Below are 22,976 nucleotides of genomic sequence, written 5' to 3'. Positions count from 1 at the left end.
GATTTATTTCATGTATTAAAATGCACACACTCTTGCTGTAAGTCGTGCTCCTGTCATCAGCAACACCTGTTAATATGTTGTTTCACCTCACTGGGAGTGTTCCGTCATGATTTGTTAGAGTGCAGCAGCATTAAGTTCACTAGAATTCAAGAGATTAAATATCTGGGTCAAATTCAGACTGAAATGCAACCATTTACAAACAAAAAAAAAACTGTAAAGAGCTGCAGTATTGCAGCCAAACATATATATATATATATATATATATATATATATATATATATATATATATATATATAAAATCAAGTCTGCAGCAGGAGGGAAAGCAGCTTTACTGTAGATTTCTGAACCTGAAGCTTACACTTAATCTCCACATCTGGAGCTCTGCTGCTCTCAGCTCATCTATTGCCATGTCTCTTAGGCCTCTGTTTGGCAAGTTTTACATCTACAGTTTCACTTCATCTCTCTCACTTTTATTCTTCTTCCCTTGCCACCTTCACTTAGTCCTTTAGAGTCCTTAAAAGTTGTCATCAGCTCCGCAGTGACATCTGGACTTGGCCTAGTGTTTACAGTAGTGTGGACTGTGATTGTTCAAACGCGTCACATGGGAAGGGAAGCAGTTAATTCTTTACATTCATTGCACTTCTGTGGTTATCTGCTTCATCAGAAAGAACCACCATTTTGGGAAGGACAATGATATCAGAATTATAGTAATACTGACAGAAAATTGTTAAAACATTTATACCGACAACAGACTGATGGGCAGACTTGACTTAATTTTATAAATGTGTGTGTAGCAGCATCAGCACTGACAGATACACTTAGGCACCTTGATTGAAACTGGGCAGTAAGTGCTTCCCAGTAAAAACATATGTAAATAGAATAGATACAAATAAGCATATATATAGTAAAAAGTACTAAGAATTTCTGATTTGGAATATATTGGATATCCTGTGAGCTATGCTGAAGAACAAAGTCCTGCTCCCAATGTCTCCTGGACATTTTTACATTCGTGAAATTCTAAACAGCTTTTTAAATCTAATTTTCAATTTTTTTATTCTAATTTCCTCAGGTGCCTAAAGCTTTTGCACAGTACATTATGTATGCAAAAATATCTAGATAATAGTGTCAGCCCAGAGTTCCCACACTGGTGCTTTTCTAAAAACAAATGGTTATGCTTTAATCATGCCCTGTCCAGGTGACTGAGCTGCTGGAAAATGAGGCTACTCCTCCGCATCAGTCAGGACAGATATGCTCTTAATGTGACATCTGTTGATCAGGAACAGACAGAGACAGGGCTGTGGGAGTGGTCACTACAGAGATGAAGTATGAATGAGAGCAGGTGTGAAGGGGATGACTGAGGTACAGCACTGGCCTATGTATAAAGGCACAGGCACACACACACACACACACACACACACACACACACACACACACACACACACACACACCCACACACACACACACACACACACACACCCACACACAGCAAACTTTTTTAAGTTATTGATGTGTTGGTTAGAAGAAAATAATTAGAATAACATATTTGATTCCTCAGTTCACTTCAGTCACTGCAAGGATTTGTTAAATTCCATCAGCAATGTAATATATTCCTTAAGGATTTATTAGCTGAAAAACGTATTAGATAGTAACTGTAAAAACTGGGCTTTCTCAAGGAGAGATATTGTAATATGTTACGCTAACACACTGACACATAAATCACAATGTATTGTTTATTTGTTTATATGCATTTATACTATAGTTTTCAAACAAACAAATACTCACTGCTCTAATAACTTTTCATTTCATTTTCTCACATGCCTAAATTTTCCTCACAGTGCTGTATGTATACACATTCACAGAAAGCACTAAAAGCTCTAATTAAAAGGGTATTATTAATTCTGCTGCTTTGCGTAGGGATACTAATGAATGTGGACTAGAACTGTAACATTTACAGCTTCTGTTATGGTCTGTGTTTTCCTGCATAATGAAAGGGAGTTGATAGTAGATAATTACAGTATTACATTACACTAAAATTAATGTGTAGAATGCACTGAACTGAAATATGATCATGATCATCTTGAATCCATCTGCAGCTACACCTGTGAGACCCTCTATGCAGAAAACATGTATCCTATGCTAGCACAGGCTCAAGCAGCATTACCGCAGGTGTTCAGTGTATGAGTTTACCTCTGAGCTGTGCTGGCTCTGCCCCTGGAGGCCGTCCTGCTCTGCCAGCCTGGGCTTGTCCATGTCCAGCGAGTCCATGCTGGACGCAGAAGCCGAGTTGATGCTGGAACGCGAGGAGTGGACGATGGCTCTGGCCTCGTGTTCACTGACTGTCCCCACTGAGCCTGTACGGCGGTGATGATGATGGGTGGGCCTGCGGGTGGTAGAGGAAGCATACGGGGCAGAGACAGTGGAGGCAAAGGAGGCCGTGCTCTGGCAAGCTGCTTCATCCATGCTCTGTGAGGCGCGCTCCAGCTGGGCTGTGATATCATCCAGGGAGAAGTTGGAGGCCAGCGGTGGCCGGCCGTGGCTGCTGCCACCCACCCGGACGGTGGAGGCAGGGGAAACGCGGGTGCTGCTGCTGGCACTGCCCCCGCTACTGCTGCTGCTGCCCCCACCGCTGCTGCCCCCACCACCTGCCTGCTTTGTGCTGTGGCTGCGACCTGCAGGAGGCTTCTGACGGACTTTGGTGTCTCCAGGCAGGCCAAGGCGAGAAGAGGAGCCACTGGGCTTTCCAATAGTGCTCAACTCCTGCTCGATGGTGCACAGGTCAGCCATCAGAGCATCCAGATCTACGGAATCACCCTGGTTCAGAGCCTCTGTGAGACAGACCAAGGAAAGAAATACTGCATTATTCACGGACATGTATTTTGGCATTTCATTGAACAAAAGAACTAGGTATGCCTCCTTCTGAACCACAGACCACACACTTTTCCACTGGTTCAGAGCTTCAGTGAGACACAGCAAGGAAACACATACATAAGATTTCTGAGCTATAAAAAAAAGCTATAAAAAGCTATAAAATTTTGTGTGTCAACTACTGACCCTTAGGATGCCTTGAAGTTAATAAAATTGCTTATGTACAAGTGCCACATAAGGAAATGTCTGATACTGCCCTCTAGAGGTAAGCTGTTAACATAGCACTGTACTGTTTGATTGTTCTTTTGACTGTATTAACACTAAATAAATAACAAGGTAAACTATTGCTATGAAACTACTAGCAATATCACTTAAATGACACACAAAAAACATTTGAAAAATGACAGTGGCTACTTCTGTTTATGTACTGGGGTTGTTTACATTGCAGTCCTCTGGAAGACATCTTTAAAAAAAATTACATTTGCATGGTACAGGAACAGTAGTGTAGGACTACCTGTAAAGACTGTACCTCATAGAATGAACAGCAACTATAGCTAACTATGCAATTTGCTTCCAAAGTAGCTGAAAATCATCTAGCAATCCTGATCATATTCAGGATTGATGATATTTGATTTTCAGGTTGCGGTGTGACTTTTCTCAATGCTAGCATATGAGTTAAAGGCCCCAGCACCTTCAAAGCAAAAACTGCTCTAGTGTTCTTTTGTGGGTCGGGTACAGAAGATTCTGTGATCTAAACCTTTGGAAGACCTTTGTGGATCTCACAAACTTTGCAGGGAAGCCCACTGTCAAGGATGAGAATACCTTACGTACAATGACAGAAAGGTTCCAGACTTACAATAAAACCTTTGCAGTTATATATAAGTTTGCTGTAAAAGACAAAGATAAGGCAGTATGTATGTATGTATGTATGTGTGTGTGTGTGTGTGTGTGTGTGTGTGTACATACATATATAATATGGAACAGCAGTCTTACCGTTAATGTTGTATATGGAGAAGCGGTAGGAGAAGTTTGCCATGTTGGTCTCCTGTCTGAGAGGAGCTTTTTGCACCTTCTCTGGCTTTCCATCATCTAAACTCTATAAAATATGACACAAATACACAAATACACACACATACACACACACACACACACACACACAGTAAGCCACACACTATACAGACCTTACCACATCCCATTAGTGCGTTTTTTTATGAAAGTACAACATACCATATTGTGGTTACTACCTATTGAAATTCCTCTAAAATACATAAAAACATACAGAAACTCTGGGAAACTCTGATACTGGACTGCATTACTTAAACCCAAATATTTTACACTTGTAAATGGACCATGTGAATGCATAGCTTAATGAATCTGAAAACAGACAGACAGACTCAACTGGTCACATATAGAAAAATACAATTAAAATGTAGTGATTGGCTAAAGGGCTCTACTTGTGTCCTAAATGGCAATATTTCAATAATATGATAGTGCTAAGAATAAATAAATGTATTGCACAGCCCTAATATTTAAAGCGTGAATTTTACAAACCAAATAACCTGGAAAGAAGACCTTCAGGACTTTCAGATGCAGCAGACAGGTGCAGTATGTTTCACACATCTACATAAAATGATCTATTTTCACATTTGTGAAAGATGTGTAAAGACGCATGAAGATGCATTCAGTTACTGACTGATTCTTTAATTGCTGCAATATACACTATATTTCCAAAAGTTTTCACTTATCTGCCTTCACACGCATATGAAATTGAGTGACATCCCATTCTTAATCCAGGGTTTAATACGATGTCGGCCCACCCTTTGCAGCTATAACAGCTTCAACTCTTCTGTGAAGGCTTTCTATAAGGGTTAGAAGTGTGTTTATGGGAATTTTTGACCGTTCTTCCAGAAGCGCATTTGTGACGTCAGACACTGATGTTGGACGAGAAGGCCTGGCTCACAGTCTCCTCTCTAATTCATCCCAAAGGTGTTCTATCGGGTTGAGGTCAGGACTCTGTGCAGGCCAGTCAGATTTTTCCACACCAAACTCCCTCATCCATGTCTTTATGGACCTTGCTTTGTGCACTAGTGTGCAGTCATGTTGGCACAGGAAGGGGTCATCCCCAAACTGCTCCCACAAAGTTGGGAGCACAAAATTGTGAATAAGGCTTGCATCTTTAGGTCATAAATATTTTATGCACTATGACTGGACATGATAATATAATCACAGAATATTACTTATGAGTCATGATAATGTTACACATTACAATATTCTTTAAAAATAAAATGAAGGGTCTTAAGGGTTTGTTAGACACTAGAGGGCTGTCCCAAGCGAGTCAAAATAAGTGGACTCCAATGTTTTTTTAATGCAAAATTGTTGTTTGCAAATGCATAATCCCAGTTTTTAAATGCTGCTGTTAAAGTTTTGTGTGCTTTTAAACACCAGTTATAGAACTTTATAGCACTGCCTCACGCTGGCCCATGTTAGTGAGCACCACCTTTACTCAGCCAATGAGCTGATCAAGACTCGCCTGTCTGTGCCCTCTAGTGTTTTGCAACAATGTTTTTGACACAATTAGAGAAATGGAATATAGCCAGGTTCCCTTTAAACTGCGTCTTTGTCTGAGACACATGAAGGAAGCCACCTCATCTTTTCGACCCACCACTAATGCAACGTCATTGTACAGCTCAGCGCGATTGGTGGAGAACATTAACTGCCAATTCTGACAGCTAACAGACACCTGCACTGGCTTGCATCATGCTGAGGGACAGCCAGACTACCCGGAGAGAGCTAATCCAATTATGTACTCCAGGAGCACATTCAATTGCAAAAATGTTGTGCACCATCTTGCTGCAGTTTCCAGGTTAAACAATATGTTTTGTTGCAAAATAGTGGCCATGAGTTTGAGGCATATTTTCTCTCATTTGATGGGGCTGTCAGATGTGTTACTCATACTATATACATATATATATATATAAACCTCACACTGCACACAATCAATTTTAATGAATTTCTTAGCAAATACTCTTTACATAACAACTGAAGGTGTTAGATGTCATGTTTATCATAAGTAGTTTATTGTAAATATTTTTTAAATAGAATAAGCTAGTAAGGTGCCAGTAATGGTCTTCTCAGCTGCCACAGTTGCAAGAGTGTTCAACACTTAAATAAGCTACATTTAAGTAAGCTATGTTTTGTTGGGGCTGAATGCCACCCTGGATTTTTTTGCCACAGATGACTGTGGCATTGCCGAGTATTGAGATCTCCTGACGACAGAGCTACGACTAATCGTTCTAGCATGTTCTGTGCCTTCATACACACCTTGGTTAGCTTGTCCAGTTCCCCGAGCCATGCTCCAAACATTTTGTCCAGGTCCTGGTCTTCCTTATCACTGTCCTCCTCAGCTGCATGGTCCAGCTCCTCATCTGAAAGCTGCTCCATCTGAAACACATCATAATACCATCATAAAACAGGACTAGCATTATGCTCCAGGTAAGTCAATCAGCCATATTTAATGATTAATGAGAAACCAGAAAAACATCTTGAAGGTTGTTTAGGACAGAAAAATCCTTTTCACACAACAGCGTAAAGCTCAGTAATATAATTTAATTTCAACTTATATGTATGTGATTTCTTTGCGGCTTGACTAACAAGCAGCAGGGAACCTTCACTGCCCTCTGGTGGTCATTAAAAAAATCAAAAATAAAAACAAACCTCTGGCGTGTCCTAATGAGCACAGGGGAAGATCAAACCTTGTTTATCACATCACGCTACCACCATTGACACTATCTAAATTACAGCGTGATTATTTAACATCATGTCTTTGAAGTGTGCGCCAACAGTGTGAGTGATTTATTAATGATGAGGAGAGAAATACTGTGCGCTCACACAGCGTAAACAGATGTAGGCCTAGTGTGTGTGAAAGAGAGAGAGAGAGAGAGAGCGAGAGAGAGCGAGAGCGAGAGAGAGAGAGAGAGAGAGCGAGAGAGAGAGAGCGAGAGAGAGAGAGAGAGAGAGAGAGAAAGAGAGAGAGAGAGAGAGAGCGAGAGAGCACGAGAGAGAGAGAGAGAGAGAGAGCGAGAGAGAGAGAGAGAGCACGAGAGAGAGAGAGAGAGAGAGAGCATATAGAGAGAGAGAGAGAGAGAGAGAGAGAGAGAGAGAGAGAGAGAGAGAGAGAGAGAGATTTTCAAAATATATAGAGAGAGAGAGAGAGAGAAAAAATATAACACGTTCCTCACTTTCAAAACAGAAGTAGGTTTGGATATCATCTGCTGCAGTCATAAATGTTTCTGGCATCCTCCATAAACAGAAAAGAATCACTGTCATAACAAATAGAGCCATAACTCTCCTGGTTCTTCAAAGCTGCAACACCACACAAACCCAGGGCTTATAAATGATCAGACACTCACGTTCATGTTCTGACCCAAAAACACATGACTACCCAGAGCACTTTGACTGTACTGTATGCAAATATACAAAGGAACATGAATAATCCTTAAAGCGTATTAAAATTCCTCAGAACTGCTTAGGTGTAAAAGAGCTCTTTCTGTTGAAGATGCTGAAAGTGTAGAGACCGTATAAGACCATATTAGAGCCCCCACAACTCATGCTATGCACAAATTCAAATTCATTCAACTGACTGATTTATCCACTTCTTAAATCATAAGTACAGTGCCTCAGTATGCAACATTTACAATGTTAACCAATCAAAACTGGTGCTAACTTTAAACTGATAAGCAATGCAAAGAATCCAAATTAAAATGCAATGCAAGTAAACAGTGTGACTACAAGTTTGCCATACAAGTGCAAGAACCTTTGAAGTAGTCTACTTTTTATGGTTCATCAACACACATATATATATATGCATTTTATATTTACCTACACCTAAAGAACTGCTGTCTAAATAAAATAAATAAAATATTTATATGCTCATTGTCCATTTTATTAGCTCCACTTACTATATAGGTGCACTTTGTAGTTCTACAATTACAGACTGTAGTCCATGTGTTTCTCTGATACTTTGTTAGTCCCCTTTTTACTCTTTTCTTTAGTGATCAGGACCCCCATGGACCCTCACAGAGCAGACAGTATTTGGGTGGTGGATCATTCTCAGCACTGCAGTAACACTGACGTGGTGGGGGGGTGTTAGTGTGTTGTGCCGATATGAGTGGATCAGACACAGCAGTGCCGCTGGAGTTTTTAAACACTGTGTCCACTCACTGTCCACTCTATTAGACACTCCTACCTTGTCAGTCCATCTTGCGGATATAAATACTGTCTGCTCTGTGAGGGTCCAGGGTCCTCTGTGAAGAACAGGGTAAAAAGGGCCTACCGAAGTAAGCAGAGAAACAGATGGACTACACTCTGTAATTATAGAACTATAAAGTGCACCTATACAGTAAGTGGAGCTGATAAAATGGACAATGAGCGTAGAAACAAGGAGGTGGTAATAATTTTATGCCTGATGAGTGTATACTGATATATTATACTGCAAATCCTATCCACACTTTCCCTCTCTCCCTTTTTGGTGTGACCTGAGTTGGTGCAAAAATGTGGACTATCTGGGGGAGTCCTGAGGGTCAGTATGAGAGCAACTGTCATACAATGTTACTGTGTCAGGTACCGCATAGTAAGCCTATTTAATAATATTTTAAAAACAATGCAGTTTAAGCCAAGTATGTGATGAACTAAGCTTACAGTTTACATAATAGCAGGGTCTTAGCTACTTCAGCCTTTTCTCAACAGTGTAAAATAAAACAAAACAAAAAAACTTTGATGTGTTGGCTGAGAGTACTTTTGGGGATGATAATGTGTAAAATATATTTTTCTGTCACTTCAAGAGTCGTTTAGAGTGAAAATATTGTTTGTAAATGGTCTGTCTCAAGAAATAAGCCCCATCAACGATGCATGTTTATTGTTTGATTTTTGCTGTGTTTGCTGCATCATCCCTCAATTAGAAAGAAACTATCAGCAGCGAGGCCTGCGGATGTATTAAACAGGCTCATCACAGGCCAGAGCTCACTTTCAAACCATTACTGCCCGAGGAGATATCAACACAACCATGCACACGAACTCTGTATAACCCTGCAATGGTCAGTGCTGGACTTGGAGCAAGCACCCTAATCTATATTTTAAAACAGCATGGGGCCAACATAGGTTCCGTTCCAAACTCCAAAACTGTACGTCTAAATCATACAGTCTGTAGACTGAGGTCTGAAGCTGCATTCAAAATCGCTCACTGTTGCAGAAATAGTGCAGCACAGTGTGTCAGCCATGTTGTATTATTGAATTCTCAACATGAAATCTCTCAGCTGTTCGATGGTCATTGTCCAGTCAGCCCACTAAAGTGCAAACACTAAATGGTGATAGTGAGGGAGTTAATGAGTGATTATTTCAAATGCAGTGTCAATTGCTATATACTTAACAAAGGCTTCAACATACTGAATTGTTTTATTCTGATCCTTGTGACCTCCTCCTCCGGCACTCAAGTCTCTCCTAGGTCATCTCAGCAAGTGTTTTAATGTGAGGAGGGAGTGAGTGAGTGAGAGTGAGGGAGAGAACAGGGAGGGAATTAAAGGGAAGTTTTTCAGAGAGCAGTGCTACAATTAGCTCCCGTGGTTAGCTGCCCTGTGATTTGAGCCTAGATTGGCAAGCCTGGGGCGTGGGACTCTCCCTGCCTCTCTCACACACACACACGCACACCACACATACACCAAAAGAGGAGTACACTCTTAACACTCCCTGCTGACAGAGACTAGACCAGCAGGAATGGGTGTGAGTGTGTGTTTGTGTATGTGACAACATCTCATACATATGAGATCCAGAACCATATTTATCAAACCTCTAAGAGCAGGAGAGCTAATCTCGGATCAGAGTTTGCCTAACAGTTCATAATAAGTAGTTACGCAGATGTGGCACCTGACTGAAGATCAGATGTCTTGCCTGTGGTACAATAAAAACTACAGGCCAAGCCCTCAGGTTTAGAAAGCAACTTTTGTACAGGAGGCCAGCTAAGATTTAGTGGTGTATCTGTCAGGGATTGTCATGTCAGAGAACAAAGACATTTACACTGTGAATGTGTCTTTAACCAAAGTTCACACATGAGATACTAAATGAAAGCACTGATGAGAAATGCCTAAGCTAGGGGTTAAATCTAATATACACACGTGCACAAGCTGCAGTCAAAAGCAGCTTGTTTGTTCTGGCTCACATCATTTAAAGTCATAAAATTGTAATACAAGTTGAACAACATGAAAATGCATCAACCAACTGCTGATCGTGCATACTGACTGAATCCAGTCCAGGTTTGTTTGATCAGATATGGATCACTGACCATGTCAGTGGGGCCAGTGCCCAAGGGCCCCTCACTGTCCAGCGCCTCGGAAGGCCTACAAGGCCCAAGGCAGCTCAGTGATGGGACAGTCCACTGCAGATGCCTATGTAAATAAAATAAAGGCTCCTCAGCCCACACCCTGACACCATATTTAAAATAATTAAAAGTCCCCTAACGTCAAAAATGTGCAGGAAATAACAGACTATTGCACAAGAATCAAGAGTTAATTGCTTTGGTTCTCTACATTACATTTTTTGCAGCACAGCTCAAAGCACTCACAAACAAACACAAGCTATTTATTAAAGTTCTTTTTCAGCTCCTTTTTTTCCTTTTCTTTTTTGTGTTGCGGTGTGGGGGTAGTGGGCCTCTAGCAACGGGCCCTCATGAGACCATGATCTGTCTTGTGTCCAGCCTTCCTATGTCCGGTTGTGGTGACTACAGTGTAGGAAATCTGACCATGGTTTGTGAATATCTAAGGCCCACATGTAGCTCCTAAGACTAACCTACATTCAGATCCCCAAGCCCATGTAACTGGACTCAGACTAATGTACAAAAAAGAGATCATAATTGAGCACTGATTCACACTGAGGCACCCAAAGTGCTTACACGTGTTATGGAGAAAGCAAGAAGACTGCAGCTGAGGGTGCTTGAGCCTGGCCTCCATCACACAGCTCATACTGGCTCTGCTTCACAGCTCTGGTGTCAGTCTGGAGATACAGCAGCCACGTGCAGCTTCATGACTGCTTTCCATCACATTCCACCACCCCAACACACACACACACACACACACACACACACACACACACACACACACACACACACACACACACACACACACACACACACAGCAAGTGCTTTTCTTTGAAATAGCATAGCAGACGCAAGGAGCAGAGGAGACCCTGTTTTGTTGGCTCTGAGTGCTTTCAACACCAAAGCTGGGTATTGTCATCTAGCTTACAATCTCACATTACATGTCACAATCTGATGTATGATAATGCTCAACTGGATCACAATGGTTAGTGCTCATATCTTCTCAGGTCATGTTTTCACCATGACAAATGTGTAGCAAAGAGCAAGCTGAGTTTAGCAAGCTATGGCAGAAGCTTTATAACACTTATGGACCTTTTACAGCTACTGCCCTCTATAGGCATTAGGTCAGAACTTCATCCATGCTGACTGAACTATAGCAGTGGGTGTCAATACACAGAAGTATATATAAATCACAATGCAAGAGTTTAAAGTATGTAGGGCTGCAACTATCCAATATTTTCAATTTTAAATACTCTATCAAATATGATCTTTATATTATATTAATATGAATATGTGCGTATTCTATCACAATAATAAAATACACATTCTTCTTTTCTTACTGTGGGCTTAATTTTTAAATTCCACCATTGCATAAAGTGCATTTATTACACTTTAATTAAACTTCCATGGCCAGGGCAGTCTGAATAACTGTCCTTCAGCTCTAGACAGCTGTCTAACCAACATGCTCTCATTCTTTTGCCTCAGGGTTTACCAACTCACAAGAAGATCACACTGTGTCCTATGTGTAATCGGAGCTAGCAGCAATGTTGCTAACAGTAAGAAGCTATTCGGTCTACTAACCATTATTTTACTACAGAAATGCCCGGTCTGATTTTAGCATATAGACTACAAGTACTAGCTGGCTGATGTCCACGACCCGACTGTTCGATTTTAAACTGAAACCTAACTAAACCAATCCATCATAGCAGTAGCACAGATTAAAGTAAGGCTTATTTGTATTGCTTTTTTAATGAGACATGGAGAAGTTGATCGTCTTTAGCTTCATGCAACATAATGGGTATGATGATACATTTTATCAGGAATCTAAGTGTGAGATAGATCTGGATTTTATACTATGACAGGCTAATGAAAGCTAAAGAAAAAACAGGTTAGTAACAAAGTGCTTGTACCCCCAACAAATTTCTGATTCATCAAAGAACAAAAAGAACACCCACATTTGGTGCACTCCACCCATTGCAGTGTAAAACCAATCAAACCAAATGACAAAGATGCCATGTCACAAAAAGCCAAACTCTGATGAGGACAAATTAGGTGTGAAAAGAGCCTAAAAGTATCAGCACAACATTTTAAAAATAAAATTACGATTCAACACTTGATCATAGTACTGGCCCAGCTCTATTCAACACAGCCCACTGCTTATTCAGTCAGCTTTGCACACATACAAATCAACATTTGACAGATCTGTGCAGTAGTGCCTTACTTTGCCCTACTTTATTTTGACTGCTGTCAAAATAATTTCCCTATGTGGGCCAGGTAAGCCTAGAGCTGATGTAAGCTTGGCTTTGCATTAGTCTGTCAGCTGATATCTGTCATTAGAGTGAGAGAAAGACAAGACTAAGAAGACAATTTGGAAGATTATATACATAGTACATGTAGTACTTAAATGAGTATCAGGCCACAAGGTCAGTGTCAGTATGACTAGACATACTGAAGAATCTAACAAAAGCTTTCAAAAAGTTCAAATGCTTACAGAAAACCAGCTGGGGATTCACCCTTGATATAGCCTGAAACTGAGAACCAAGAACGCATGTTGTGATAGCCAGTTGCAGGGTGTGTGGGTGTGTGTGTGTGTGTGTGTGTGTGTGTGAAGACAGTCTAATGTGAACAGGAAATGGGCAGAATGTAATGGATTCCTCCTTATCCCTCATGACCTGCTGCGTTGCGTAAAACATCCTTTGTATGTATGCATTTAAGTATGTATGTATGTATGTATGTATGTATATATGCGGGCACACACACGCACACACACACACTATAGCAACCTAGTCTTGAATGTAAGTCATTATTTTAAGCTCTTTATGTGATTTTTGGTTACACAAGGTTACACAACCCCGCTCACACTAAAAACCTAATACAATATATCCAAATAACAAAGCAGGCAGCTTTATCCATTACAGAATACAAAAATGCCATCACTAACACTCTGCACTCCACCCAACACCTCCTCTTGTCTCAACCACTCAGACCAGCAGCCACACAGTGGGATCTCGGCCCACTCCAGCATAAACATGGCTCAGGAGAAAACACGTGGGTGCTGGGTTACTCTTCTCTGTGAATACAGGGTAATGGATTCTATGAGTATTTAGGAGATCCTACAGAGACCTGAGTAGTAGGCAGAGGTAGAAATGAATAAATCACAACTGCTCTTATTGCAAAGCCTACATTTTCTCCAGTGTAGGTTCTTTTTTGAGTGGCGTAGTTACTGGAATAATGTTGATAGCAAGGTTAGCAAGAACAACTGAAAAATCGAATTAAACTTTGTCTTTTAAGAAAGGTTTAATTCAAAGTATATTCAAAATAATTAGCTAAGTAATTTTACAAACAACACATTTACTTGTATTTTGTAATTTTATTTATTTATACAGTACTTTTATTTAGGTGAAGTATTACTATGGCAGCTAAGTTCGTAGTTAAGTAGGTATCTTCAGCACTGTTTGATCAGTCCTCACAGTTTTAAAAACTGGGAATTCAGAATTCCGAAAAAAAAAAAATACTTCACATAACTAGCTTTCATTTATATGGAATTCTTCAGCAGCATCCCCATCTGTAATCGTAGATGTCCGTTCTCACGCAGACAGTCCCATGCTTTCTGAAAGTGGACAGTGACTGGCTGCCCTGTTGTGCCTGACTTTATGACCTCTATGACATCACTGTTAGAGGGTGCGGTCAGCAGGATGTGTTCAGTCCCAGGTTTATCACCGCATTATGTGTCCACTCCTCCTTCTCACTCATTCCAGTCCAGGCCACTAGTAGCTTCTGCACATGCCAAGCTACAGAGTACACATTACTCCCCATCCTAAAGTCCGGGAAGTTCTTCAGAGCAAGAACACAATGTGAGCGATATTAACAACATCAAGTTGAAAATAAAAAAACACCACAACTGCCCTCGAAAACCCCCAACTGCCCTGAGTGCTTGTAACCTCTCAAAAGGCATTAAGCAGGGAGAGAAGACTCCATTTCCACTCCTGCAGACTGTTAAAATTGCTAACATGGCAGCTCTGAAGTGGGATTATGACCATGTACATTCCTCAATCTGCACATGCAAAAGCCTATTCCCCGCCAGGATGGGTTCCCCTTTTTGAGTCCTGGTTCTTTTCAAGGTTTCATCCTCTTTCTTAGGGAGTTTCTCTTTGTCACGGTCACTCCTGGCTTCCTCTTTAGAGCTTGGACATGGATTTTCTGTGAAGCTTTTTTGTGACAATGCCTTTTGTAAAAAGTCCTATATAAATAAACTTTGGCTTGACTTGATGTACCAATCTATAAACCCACTGCCACGGAAATGCGACTTATTGTATTCCACAGAAAAAATATCTACTTTAGAAAAGAATGATGCACACAGGTTTACATTAAAGTTAAAATATGCTTAATCATTTGTTTGTTTATTCTTTAATATTCCTTAAGACAAACAAATGTGCATCTTTTTAAAGAATGGTTTTGGGCCAACCAACATAATGTCTATCAGTTTGTATTTCGGCAGCTGCTGCGTCTCAGTGGACCGGAGCTATGGATGCAAGTTTAATATATAGATTTAGTTACATAAATAGAGCTTTAGGTAAAATTGCAGCATACAATTTCTGTTGGCTGCTGTAACCCTCCTGCTTAAGGAAAGGTGTATATATTTAGTGGCTACCTAGCTTGATGTAAAAACTAGTTTGTGTGGTGCAGCTTGTTTCGATTTAGTAATATGCAAACCTGAACATAGTAAACACTTATAAACACGTTATAACTAGCCTATTTAAGAAGCCTGTCTTGAGTCTGTGCAGGGCCTCTCCAGATAAATAGGGTAAGATCACACTCAATCTTATGACCCTCGGTCTCTAAAAATTTCATGCTGTGTGAATCAACTGAGCTTCTGGGAGTAAACCTTTTCTCCTGTGGACCAGAAAACACTTCCATAACTCCACTAATCAAACTCTTCCCTCATCACTAAGCACAAATACTGCACATAACCTGGCCTGAATCACTGAACACACACTGACGCCTGTCCCTATACGGAGATTCATCAAAACAAATCAGAAAAGGCAAACATTCCAATTTCTAAACGTCAGGCATTTGTCTTGCCTCTATATATTTTAGTAGTCTTTATGCCAAGTCTACATGTTTATCATCTGTGGGGGCCCATATAATACACCCTCAAACACGCAAGCATCACTAGGTCTGTGATGTTTTTCATCAAGTACGCAATCAAAGATATCTGCCAGAGCATATATGAAACAAACCATCATCAGCTATAAAGAAAATTTAAGAGGGCTTTCTGTTGAAGCATGTCCGATGTCCAAAACCTCAAGACCTTACTTGAATACAGAGGTTAGTGTTACATATTATTAAAGACACACACATTCACTTTTTATTTTTAAACATAAATTTGATTACATGCTCTTCACATCATAATTGTATTCAGGTGCAATATGGACTGACCAAAAAGTGATTTCAGAAAACCTCAGAGGAAAAGCTGTTGACAGTCAAAAGACAGGAAAGGGTTTAAAAATTGACTTTCAAGATGTGGGCCTACTTCACATGTACATCACATTACAATTGGAGAAAACAGAACACCAAAACCTGTGAAGCATGGTGGAGGACATGTAATAGTATGGTCTATTTTGCTGCACTGGGGCCTGAATGACATGCAAAGAATTCCAAATTGTATGGAGAAAGTCTGCAGCATAAAGTCCAGGTGTCTGTCTAGGACTAAATGTCAGAAGAGTCTGGAATAGGACAATGATCCAAAACACAGATCAACTCCAGACGGGCTCAAAAAGAAGAAATCATGTATTTTAGAATGACCGAGTCCAAATCCTGTTCTCAGTAACTCTGAAACACGGTGGTATGAGCTGAGGCAGGACTTTAACCAACACCTGTCAAAAACACACAGGAAAAGAAACAGGCTTGTACAGAGGAATGGGCCAAAGAGACGTCTTAAACAGACAGAAAGTGTTGAGGTCACTGCCAACAGGGTTTACTTACTTCTTGCTCAATGACTGTGATGACTTAGCTTATACATTGAAAGACAGGCCAGTGTAAAATACTGTGTTTTTGTGATCTAAGACAGTTTGATCTGATCACATTTTAAGAGCCATTAATGCAGAAATCCATGTCAACACGCAATTTTCTAGTACATGACAATAAACTCTTTTCTCACACCTGTATTATCATTACACCAGCGGTGTATTCCACTACAGCTATATGGGCTACCGGCTTTGAGGCTGCTTCAGCTGCAACTTCAGCACAACTAGAAAAAAAGAGATGCAGCAGACTCTGCATGTAATGTCAATATGATGAAGTCTGTTGAGTGCTGTACTACAGCATGAAGACAACTTTCCTACAACAGTACAAATGATTCAAAAGCTGTCAAAAAGCCAACATTCTGAAGACCACTCTCCCCACACTACTAGCTCTGCGGCCATGTTAGAGGACAACCTTAAATGTTTTGTTTATACTGAAAGCTAATGGGTAACTATCTCCATATTCAACCGCAATAAGCTGCTCACACGAGGCAGATTCCAGCTGAGTTGTGGTGGATGTGCACGCACACACACACACACACACACACACACACACACACACACACACACACACAAAAGCTTCAAATTAGATCCAGATATTTTTCCGCCTTTTTTTCCTTTGCCTTCATTTCAAAGAGAAAAACAAATGTACTGATGCTCACTGAGGACCAGCTGGCCTCAGCTGCTGTAGGAAAAAATGAAAATGAATCAGCAAGAGACTCAGAAGTCCAGAATTCCAGATGTGAGAAAGGCAGCAAAGAAATACGCTCACACTCACAGACACTGCATGACTGTCACAACAAACGTCAAAAACAGAGGAAGCGAAAGACTGCGCTTAGAACTTGTGTACTTCTTAAGGGTGTAACAATTTAAACACAATATATAAAAAGTCGAAAGCATTAAAGTTTAAAACAGCGTATCAATATTTAAAACATCACTGATAAGCACCTTAATCTCTTTTAAGGGTGTCTTTTTTTGAGTTGTTTTGAGGAAACAACTGTCAGTCACAAAAATTAGTGGTCTAGGGGAATCTCATCTGTGTAAAGTGGGCGGGCGTTGGAGGAGCTTATGCTGTACATGTGCCAATGCTGAAAAGATTGGGCTTCACTCAAGTTGCTTAAATATTGAAATATTGCTTTAAATTCTGTTTCTGTTCTGTTTATCTGAACCAAACCAATCTGTGTAGCATTTAACTAGAGCTCTGTAGAATTAGAAAATTGTTAACAGGTAAAATATTGAAATTATCAAATGCCATATTGAGCCTGAACATGTGTGTTATTCCTCTGCCGGTAACAGACTTCGCATAATCGTGTAACCGTGTGGTAAATCTGTAAATCAATGGTAAATCCTGTTAAAGCTGTTTTTTTGATGAAAAGGGATTTTTTTTTCATTTGCTTTAGCATTTCATCTTATAATTTTGAGACCATCACTTCCATTGAAGCTGACACAGGTAAAAACACAGCATTACCATGTAAGTTAGTCTTAACCTTTGTGAAATAGCAGAACATAAAGAACAGTTGTCCTGAGCTCACGAGTTGCGCAACCGTCTAATTCTTGGCTCTATCATCAGGAGATTGTGAGTTCCATCCCTGGTGACGCTACAGCCATCCGTAGCCGGGAGTCTAAGAGAGCACAATTGGCCTCGCTCTCTCTGGGAGGGCAGGATGGCCTTCCCTTCTCCCACCATCACTCAACATGATGCTAGTCAGCGCAGGCGTGTAATAGCTGATGTAACAGATCTGGCGGTTGGCGTTTTCATCCAAGTGTGTTTGGCTGTCCAATGATGTTGTGTGAGTGGCAGTTCAAAAAAGATGTGGTGGCTGGCCTTACAGGTCTCAGAGGAAGCCTGTGTTGGCCTTCGCCCTCTTAGCATTGATAGTATCATGTGATTGGGGAGTCCTAACTAGGTGGTGGAATTGGAGGCGACAAAATTCGGGAGAAACTCAGGCTAATTTTTTTTTTTAAAGAACAATTCAGTAAATGTTTTGGATGTAGTATTCTATCATCTGAATTTTGCCACAACCCTGTAATTAATCTATTAAGAAAGAATGTCATTGTGAATACTGTATGAACTTTAAGAGTTTGTGGCCGCTTAGCTTAACCCTTTGGTCTCTGACACCATTTGAAATGACCAGTTCTGCTGATGAACGAGAGCTGAGACATTTCAATGGGCAGAGAACTAATGTTTATTGTCACATCGTAGGGCTTGTGTATTGCATGAAGCCTAAAAATATGCACAACATGTTCAATTTACTCCAGTTCTCCTCTGTCTCTAGACAAACTAAAGGGATGAAAACCTCCAGAACATACAACTGCAGAGAGCAAAGATCTGAAAATGGCTACACCAGATTACAGTCATATAAGACGACAGAGCAGAGGGGCAATCTTTAATAGCAAAAGCTATCAAAACAGCAAACTCTACTTTTATTAACACAAGTATTTGAGAACAAAGGCTGTCAGTACATAAATGCATGAATAATATCTTTTTTTATAATTTATTTAACCACAACATATTTGTAAAACAGATCTGTTTTTTTTTTAATTGCTCAAATGTTTTCAACATGCTATGGAAATAGGTAATGATATTGGAATCATATCAGTATTGGCAGGTTTATAAAAATGATAAATTGCTTTATAAAAATGATAAACATTGGAAAGATTTGACAAATATTCCTCACCATTAGGTAATGATGTATTTGAGGTATTGAAAAAAAGCAGAATGTGTAGGTGACACTGGGATACTGCGCCAACATGTCTACATTTTATTCATTTTACTGCATTTATAAACCTGTATAAATACATGTTACATTTCTCTGTATTTCTAATCCATGTAGAACCTGTGCAATTCCAGATATGGCACTGGCTTACAATTCCCGTATTGGTGCATCCCTAACAGAATAAAACAGACAGACAGAATGAGAAAAAAAAGAGGGAAGGAAAGAAAGAAATCCGTTTCACTCAGCAGTATTGAAACAAAATGAAACAAACAGAAGGAAATAAACACAACAGTTGTGGTGTAAAATAACCCTGACTATAAATAAAACTCTAAACTCATGTTAGCAAGTGCCTGGTTGGTAGAGCACACAGACGTGAATGAACACTCATGCCTTTGTAGTGGTCTTGAGAAACAGGTGGGGGGATGGACTTAACATAAATGGTCAAAACCACCACATTGAGCTCCTCAGCCTTGCCAAAGACGCTGCAGAGCTTTTGAGGTGCAGGGCATTGGAGCTCAGCCATCGCCACTGTTCCTGGCACTCACACAGACATATGGGAGCAATCACAGGCTCTATTCCCACTGCTGTTACCCACTGCTATAATACACAACTCTTTAGCCTTTATTAACATAGCCATTTATCGCAGTGTAAAATGAAAGAAAAATGAAACTAGGGGCTTTCATGAGACTGGGTGCCACGTTAGAAAACAGAAGGTGAAAAGAGAGGCTAAAGAATAAAAACAGTCAGAACATCTGTACTGGAAATGTTCATGCCATCTCAAGCAGGAAAGCAGTACATCGTGTCAAACAGTGCTGGTCGGTGGCCAAAGGAATGGGTCAGCCAAACAGATCCCCTTAATTGACTTTCCAGCCATGGTATGGAGGCTGGATGCCTCTCTGCTCCCTTCCTTAAATCCTTTTTCAACATGACTATATGTTTACATTTGATGCCTCATTCCTGAGGTTCTACATTCCGACACTTGACCCATCGGCTCCAGAAAGAACCACCACAGCAGTTCAGGCCAGGCAAAGGCCTTTTTCCCCTTCTGTCAGTTTCTGTATACTAAAACTGACTTTACACAATGAAAACTGGATGTGAAATGTATATGAAACAAAATGTCACATGCTGCACAGTGTGAAGCACCCTGAAACTCATTTGAAACAACTGTTTGCAAGCAACTCAATCTGGTGCAACAATCAAAACACCAATAACACATCAAACTATCATGTTGCCCAACATAATTTCACTGGGCCAGTGGACAATAAAATAAACAAAGGTTTATTGGACACCTGAAAATGAGGTCCCCCTGATCTCAACTATGCTTGTGATTTTTAGGGTTTATTTTATGACACAGCTGGTGCAGTTGGCTTTAAAAAGCTGTATTTTGGGCTCCAGAGTGGTGCAACCATCTAAGTGATGGCCCTATCATGAGGAGATTGCGAGTTCGAGCCCTGGTGATGCTACAGCCATTCATGGCCAGGAGTCTAAGAGAGCACATTTGGCCTCTGACTCTGGGTGGGTCGGATGGCCCCCTCATTTACCCCCATTACCCAGCACAATATAAGCCAATGCAGGCATCTGTTAGCTGATGTAACAGAACTGGTGGCTGGTGCTTTCCCCCAAGTATATTCAGCTGTCCAATGGCATTGTATTAGCGGCAGTTCGAAAAGATGTGGTGGTGCTTCACAAGTCTCAGAGGAAGCCTGTGCTAGCTTTCGCCCTCCTAGTGCTGGTGGTATCGTGTGATTTGGTGGAGTCCTAACTAGCTGGTAGAATTGGACACATCTAAATTGGGGGGACAATAAAACAAACAAAAAAAAACTGAGAACTTTTATTTATCTGATCCAGATTTATGTAGTTCATAATTAGGGCTTTGTAGAATCAAAACATTCAAGCAAACATAAAACATCAAATATCAAATCAAGTCTTGACCTGAAATTGTAATTAAACCTGAAAATATATATAATGCTACACCCCTCCTGAACATATGGGGCTTCAGTATCAGTGGGCAAACAAGATTTCCCACAAACAAACTCTCATCCTGCAGTGAAACTGATGATGCAGTAGTGTGTAGTGTGTGTCAAGTTGTTAATTAATCTTGTTTATGTGGTTTATAACAGGTATGATATATTGTTATCTATAAAAATGGTACACACAGAACAGTCTCAAAAGGTACTGATACTACAGAGCTTTGTGCTAAACACAGAGTAGAATTGCAAGAAGAGGAGTTTTATTACTTTTTAAATTCTGGACCAATTTGGCCACACACCCACAATTTGAGACAAAGAGATACAGAAGGAAAAGAGAAATTTTCCCCAGCAAATTTTCTCCAATGGCACTCACAAAGCAAACAGCAAAACAATGGCAGTGATTTTATGCTATTTTAGTTAATTAACTGAAATATCATAAATAAAAGCAAGGAAAAGAACAAAGCATTGCAAGAGTTGTAAAAGACATTCATACTTCAAAGTTGACGAGGAAAAGAACATGTAGAAATGAAAACACTGGTGACGGCCATGTTCCAGTGCTGTAGTTACAATCATGCTATAAAGTGAGTGGGTGCTGTAATTGCGGCTCGTGATGATGCCAGGCCAGCACTTGCTCAGGCTCTGTACAGGTCCAGCCTAAAAACGGCACCTCCTCTGAATGAGCTCACAGAGGACTGGGCACAAAATGTTCAGACAATGCCAGCATGGACTACACCCACCACATACTGACCACTGGACTGCACATCACTCTCTCTCTCTTTTCACAATTCACAAAGAAACATATCCTACAGGGAAAAAAAAGTTCTTTGAAAGTGCTTCAATCTGTGTTTGGGAAAAAATAAAGAAATAAAATGAAATGTTCAGATTGGTGAACATATAGACACAGCAGTTTGTTAAATCTGTAACACTGTCAGTGTAGCTCACTGTGTTGACAAAGTAAACAAGTAATAAACTTCAAAGTTAACACCCATATCATTAGCTGGCTAGCTAGTTGCTGACAATGCTGACCTATTTTGTTGCTCAAACACCCAGAGGTGGAAACAGATGCAGGTCCAAGCTCTGACTTCTTAATTTCTCTCTAACTCTCTCTCTCTCACACTCACACTCTCTCACTCATTAACTCACTCACTAACTGAATAACTCTCTAACTCACTAACTGAGTAACTCTCTAACTCCCTCACTAACTGAGTAACTCTCTAACTCCCTCACTAACTGAGTAACTCTCTAACTCCCTCACTAACTGAGTAACTCTCTAACTCCCTCACTAACTGAGTAACTCTCTAACTCCCTCACTAACTGAGTAATTCTCTAACTCCCTCACTAACTGAGTAACTCTCTAACTCCCTCACTAACTGAGTAACTCTCTAACTCCCTCACTAACTGAGTAACTCTCTAACTCCCTCACTAACTGAGTAACTCTCTAACTCCCTCACTAACTGAGTAACTCTCTAACTCCCTCACTAACTGAGTAACTCTCTAACTCCCTCACTAACTGAGTAACTCTCTAACTCCCTCACTAACTGAGTAACTCTCTAACTCCCTCACTAACTGAGTAACTCTCTAACTCCCTCACTAACTGAGTAATTATCTAACTCCCTCACTAACTGAGTAACTCTCTAACTCCCTCACTAACTGAGTAACTCTCTAACTCCCTCACTAACTGAGTAATTATCTAACTCCCTCACTAACTGAGTAATTATCTAACTCCCTCACTAACTGAGTAACTCTCTAACTCCCTCACTAACTGAGTAATTATCTAACTCCCTCACTAACTGAGTAACTCTCTAACTCCCTCACTAACTGAGTAATTATCTAACTCCCTCACTAACTGAGTAATTATCTAACTCCCTCACTAACTGAGTAATTATCTAACTCCCTCACTAACTGAGTAATTATCTAACTCCCTCACTAACTGAGTAACTCTCTAACTCCCTCACTAACTGAGTAACTCTCTAACTCCCTCACTAACTGAGTAATTATCTAACTCCCTCACTAACTGAGTAATTATCTAACTCCCTCA

The 22,976-nt window shown here is 40.4% G+C and overlaps 1 protein-coding gene across 4 annotated transcripts in view; it reads right to left on the bottom strand.

Annotated features, from left to right (window-relative positions):
• Positions 1-22,976, bottom strand: part of raph1a (Ras association (RalGDS/AF-6) and pleckstrin homology domains 1a) — a 95,039-nt gene that overhangs the window by 33,394 nt on the left and 38,669 nt on the right. For all 4 annotated transcript variants that reach the window (XM_017691713.2, XM_017691714.2, XM_017691717.2 and 1 more), the window contains 3 exons: positions 6,187-6,306; positions 3,859-3,961; positions 2,188-2,825 (listed from right to left, as the gene is read on the bottom strand). In XM_017691713.2, coding sequence (XP_017547202.1) covers positions 2,188-2,825; positions 3,859-3,961; positions 6,187-6,306 — 861 coding nt within the window. The remainder of the gene's footprint in view (positions 1-2,187; positions 2,826-3,858; positions 3,962-6,186; positions 6,307-22,976) is intronic.

This window comes from Pygocentrus nattereri, chromosome 6 (genome assembly GCF_015220715.1).
Source record: "Pygocentrus nattereri isolate fPygNat1 chromosome 6, fPygNat1.pri, whole genome shotgun sequence".
Taxonomy (NCBI): Eukaryota; Metazoa; Chordata; class Actinopteri; order Characiformes; family Serrasalmidae; genus Pygocentrus; species Pygocentrus nattereri.
This window is presented reverse-complemented; position numbering and strand designations above follow the sequence as displayed.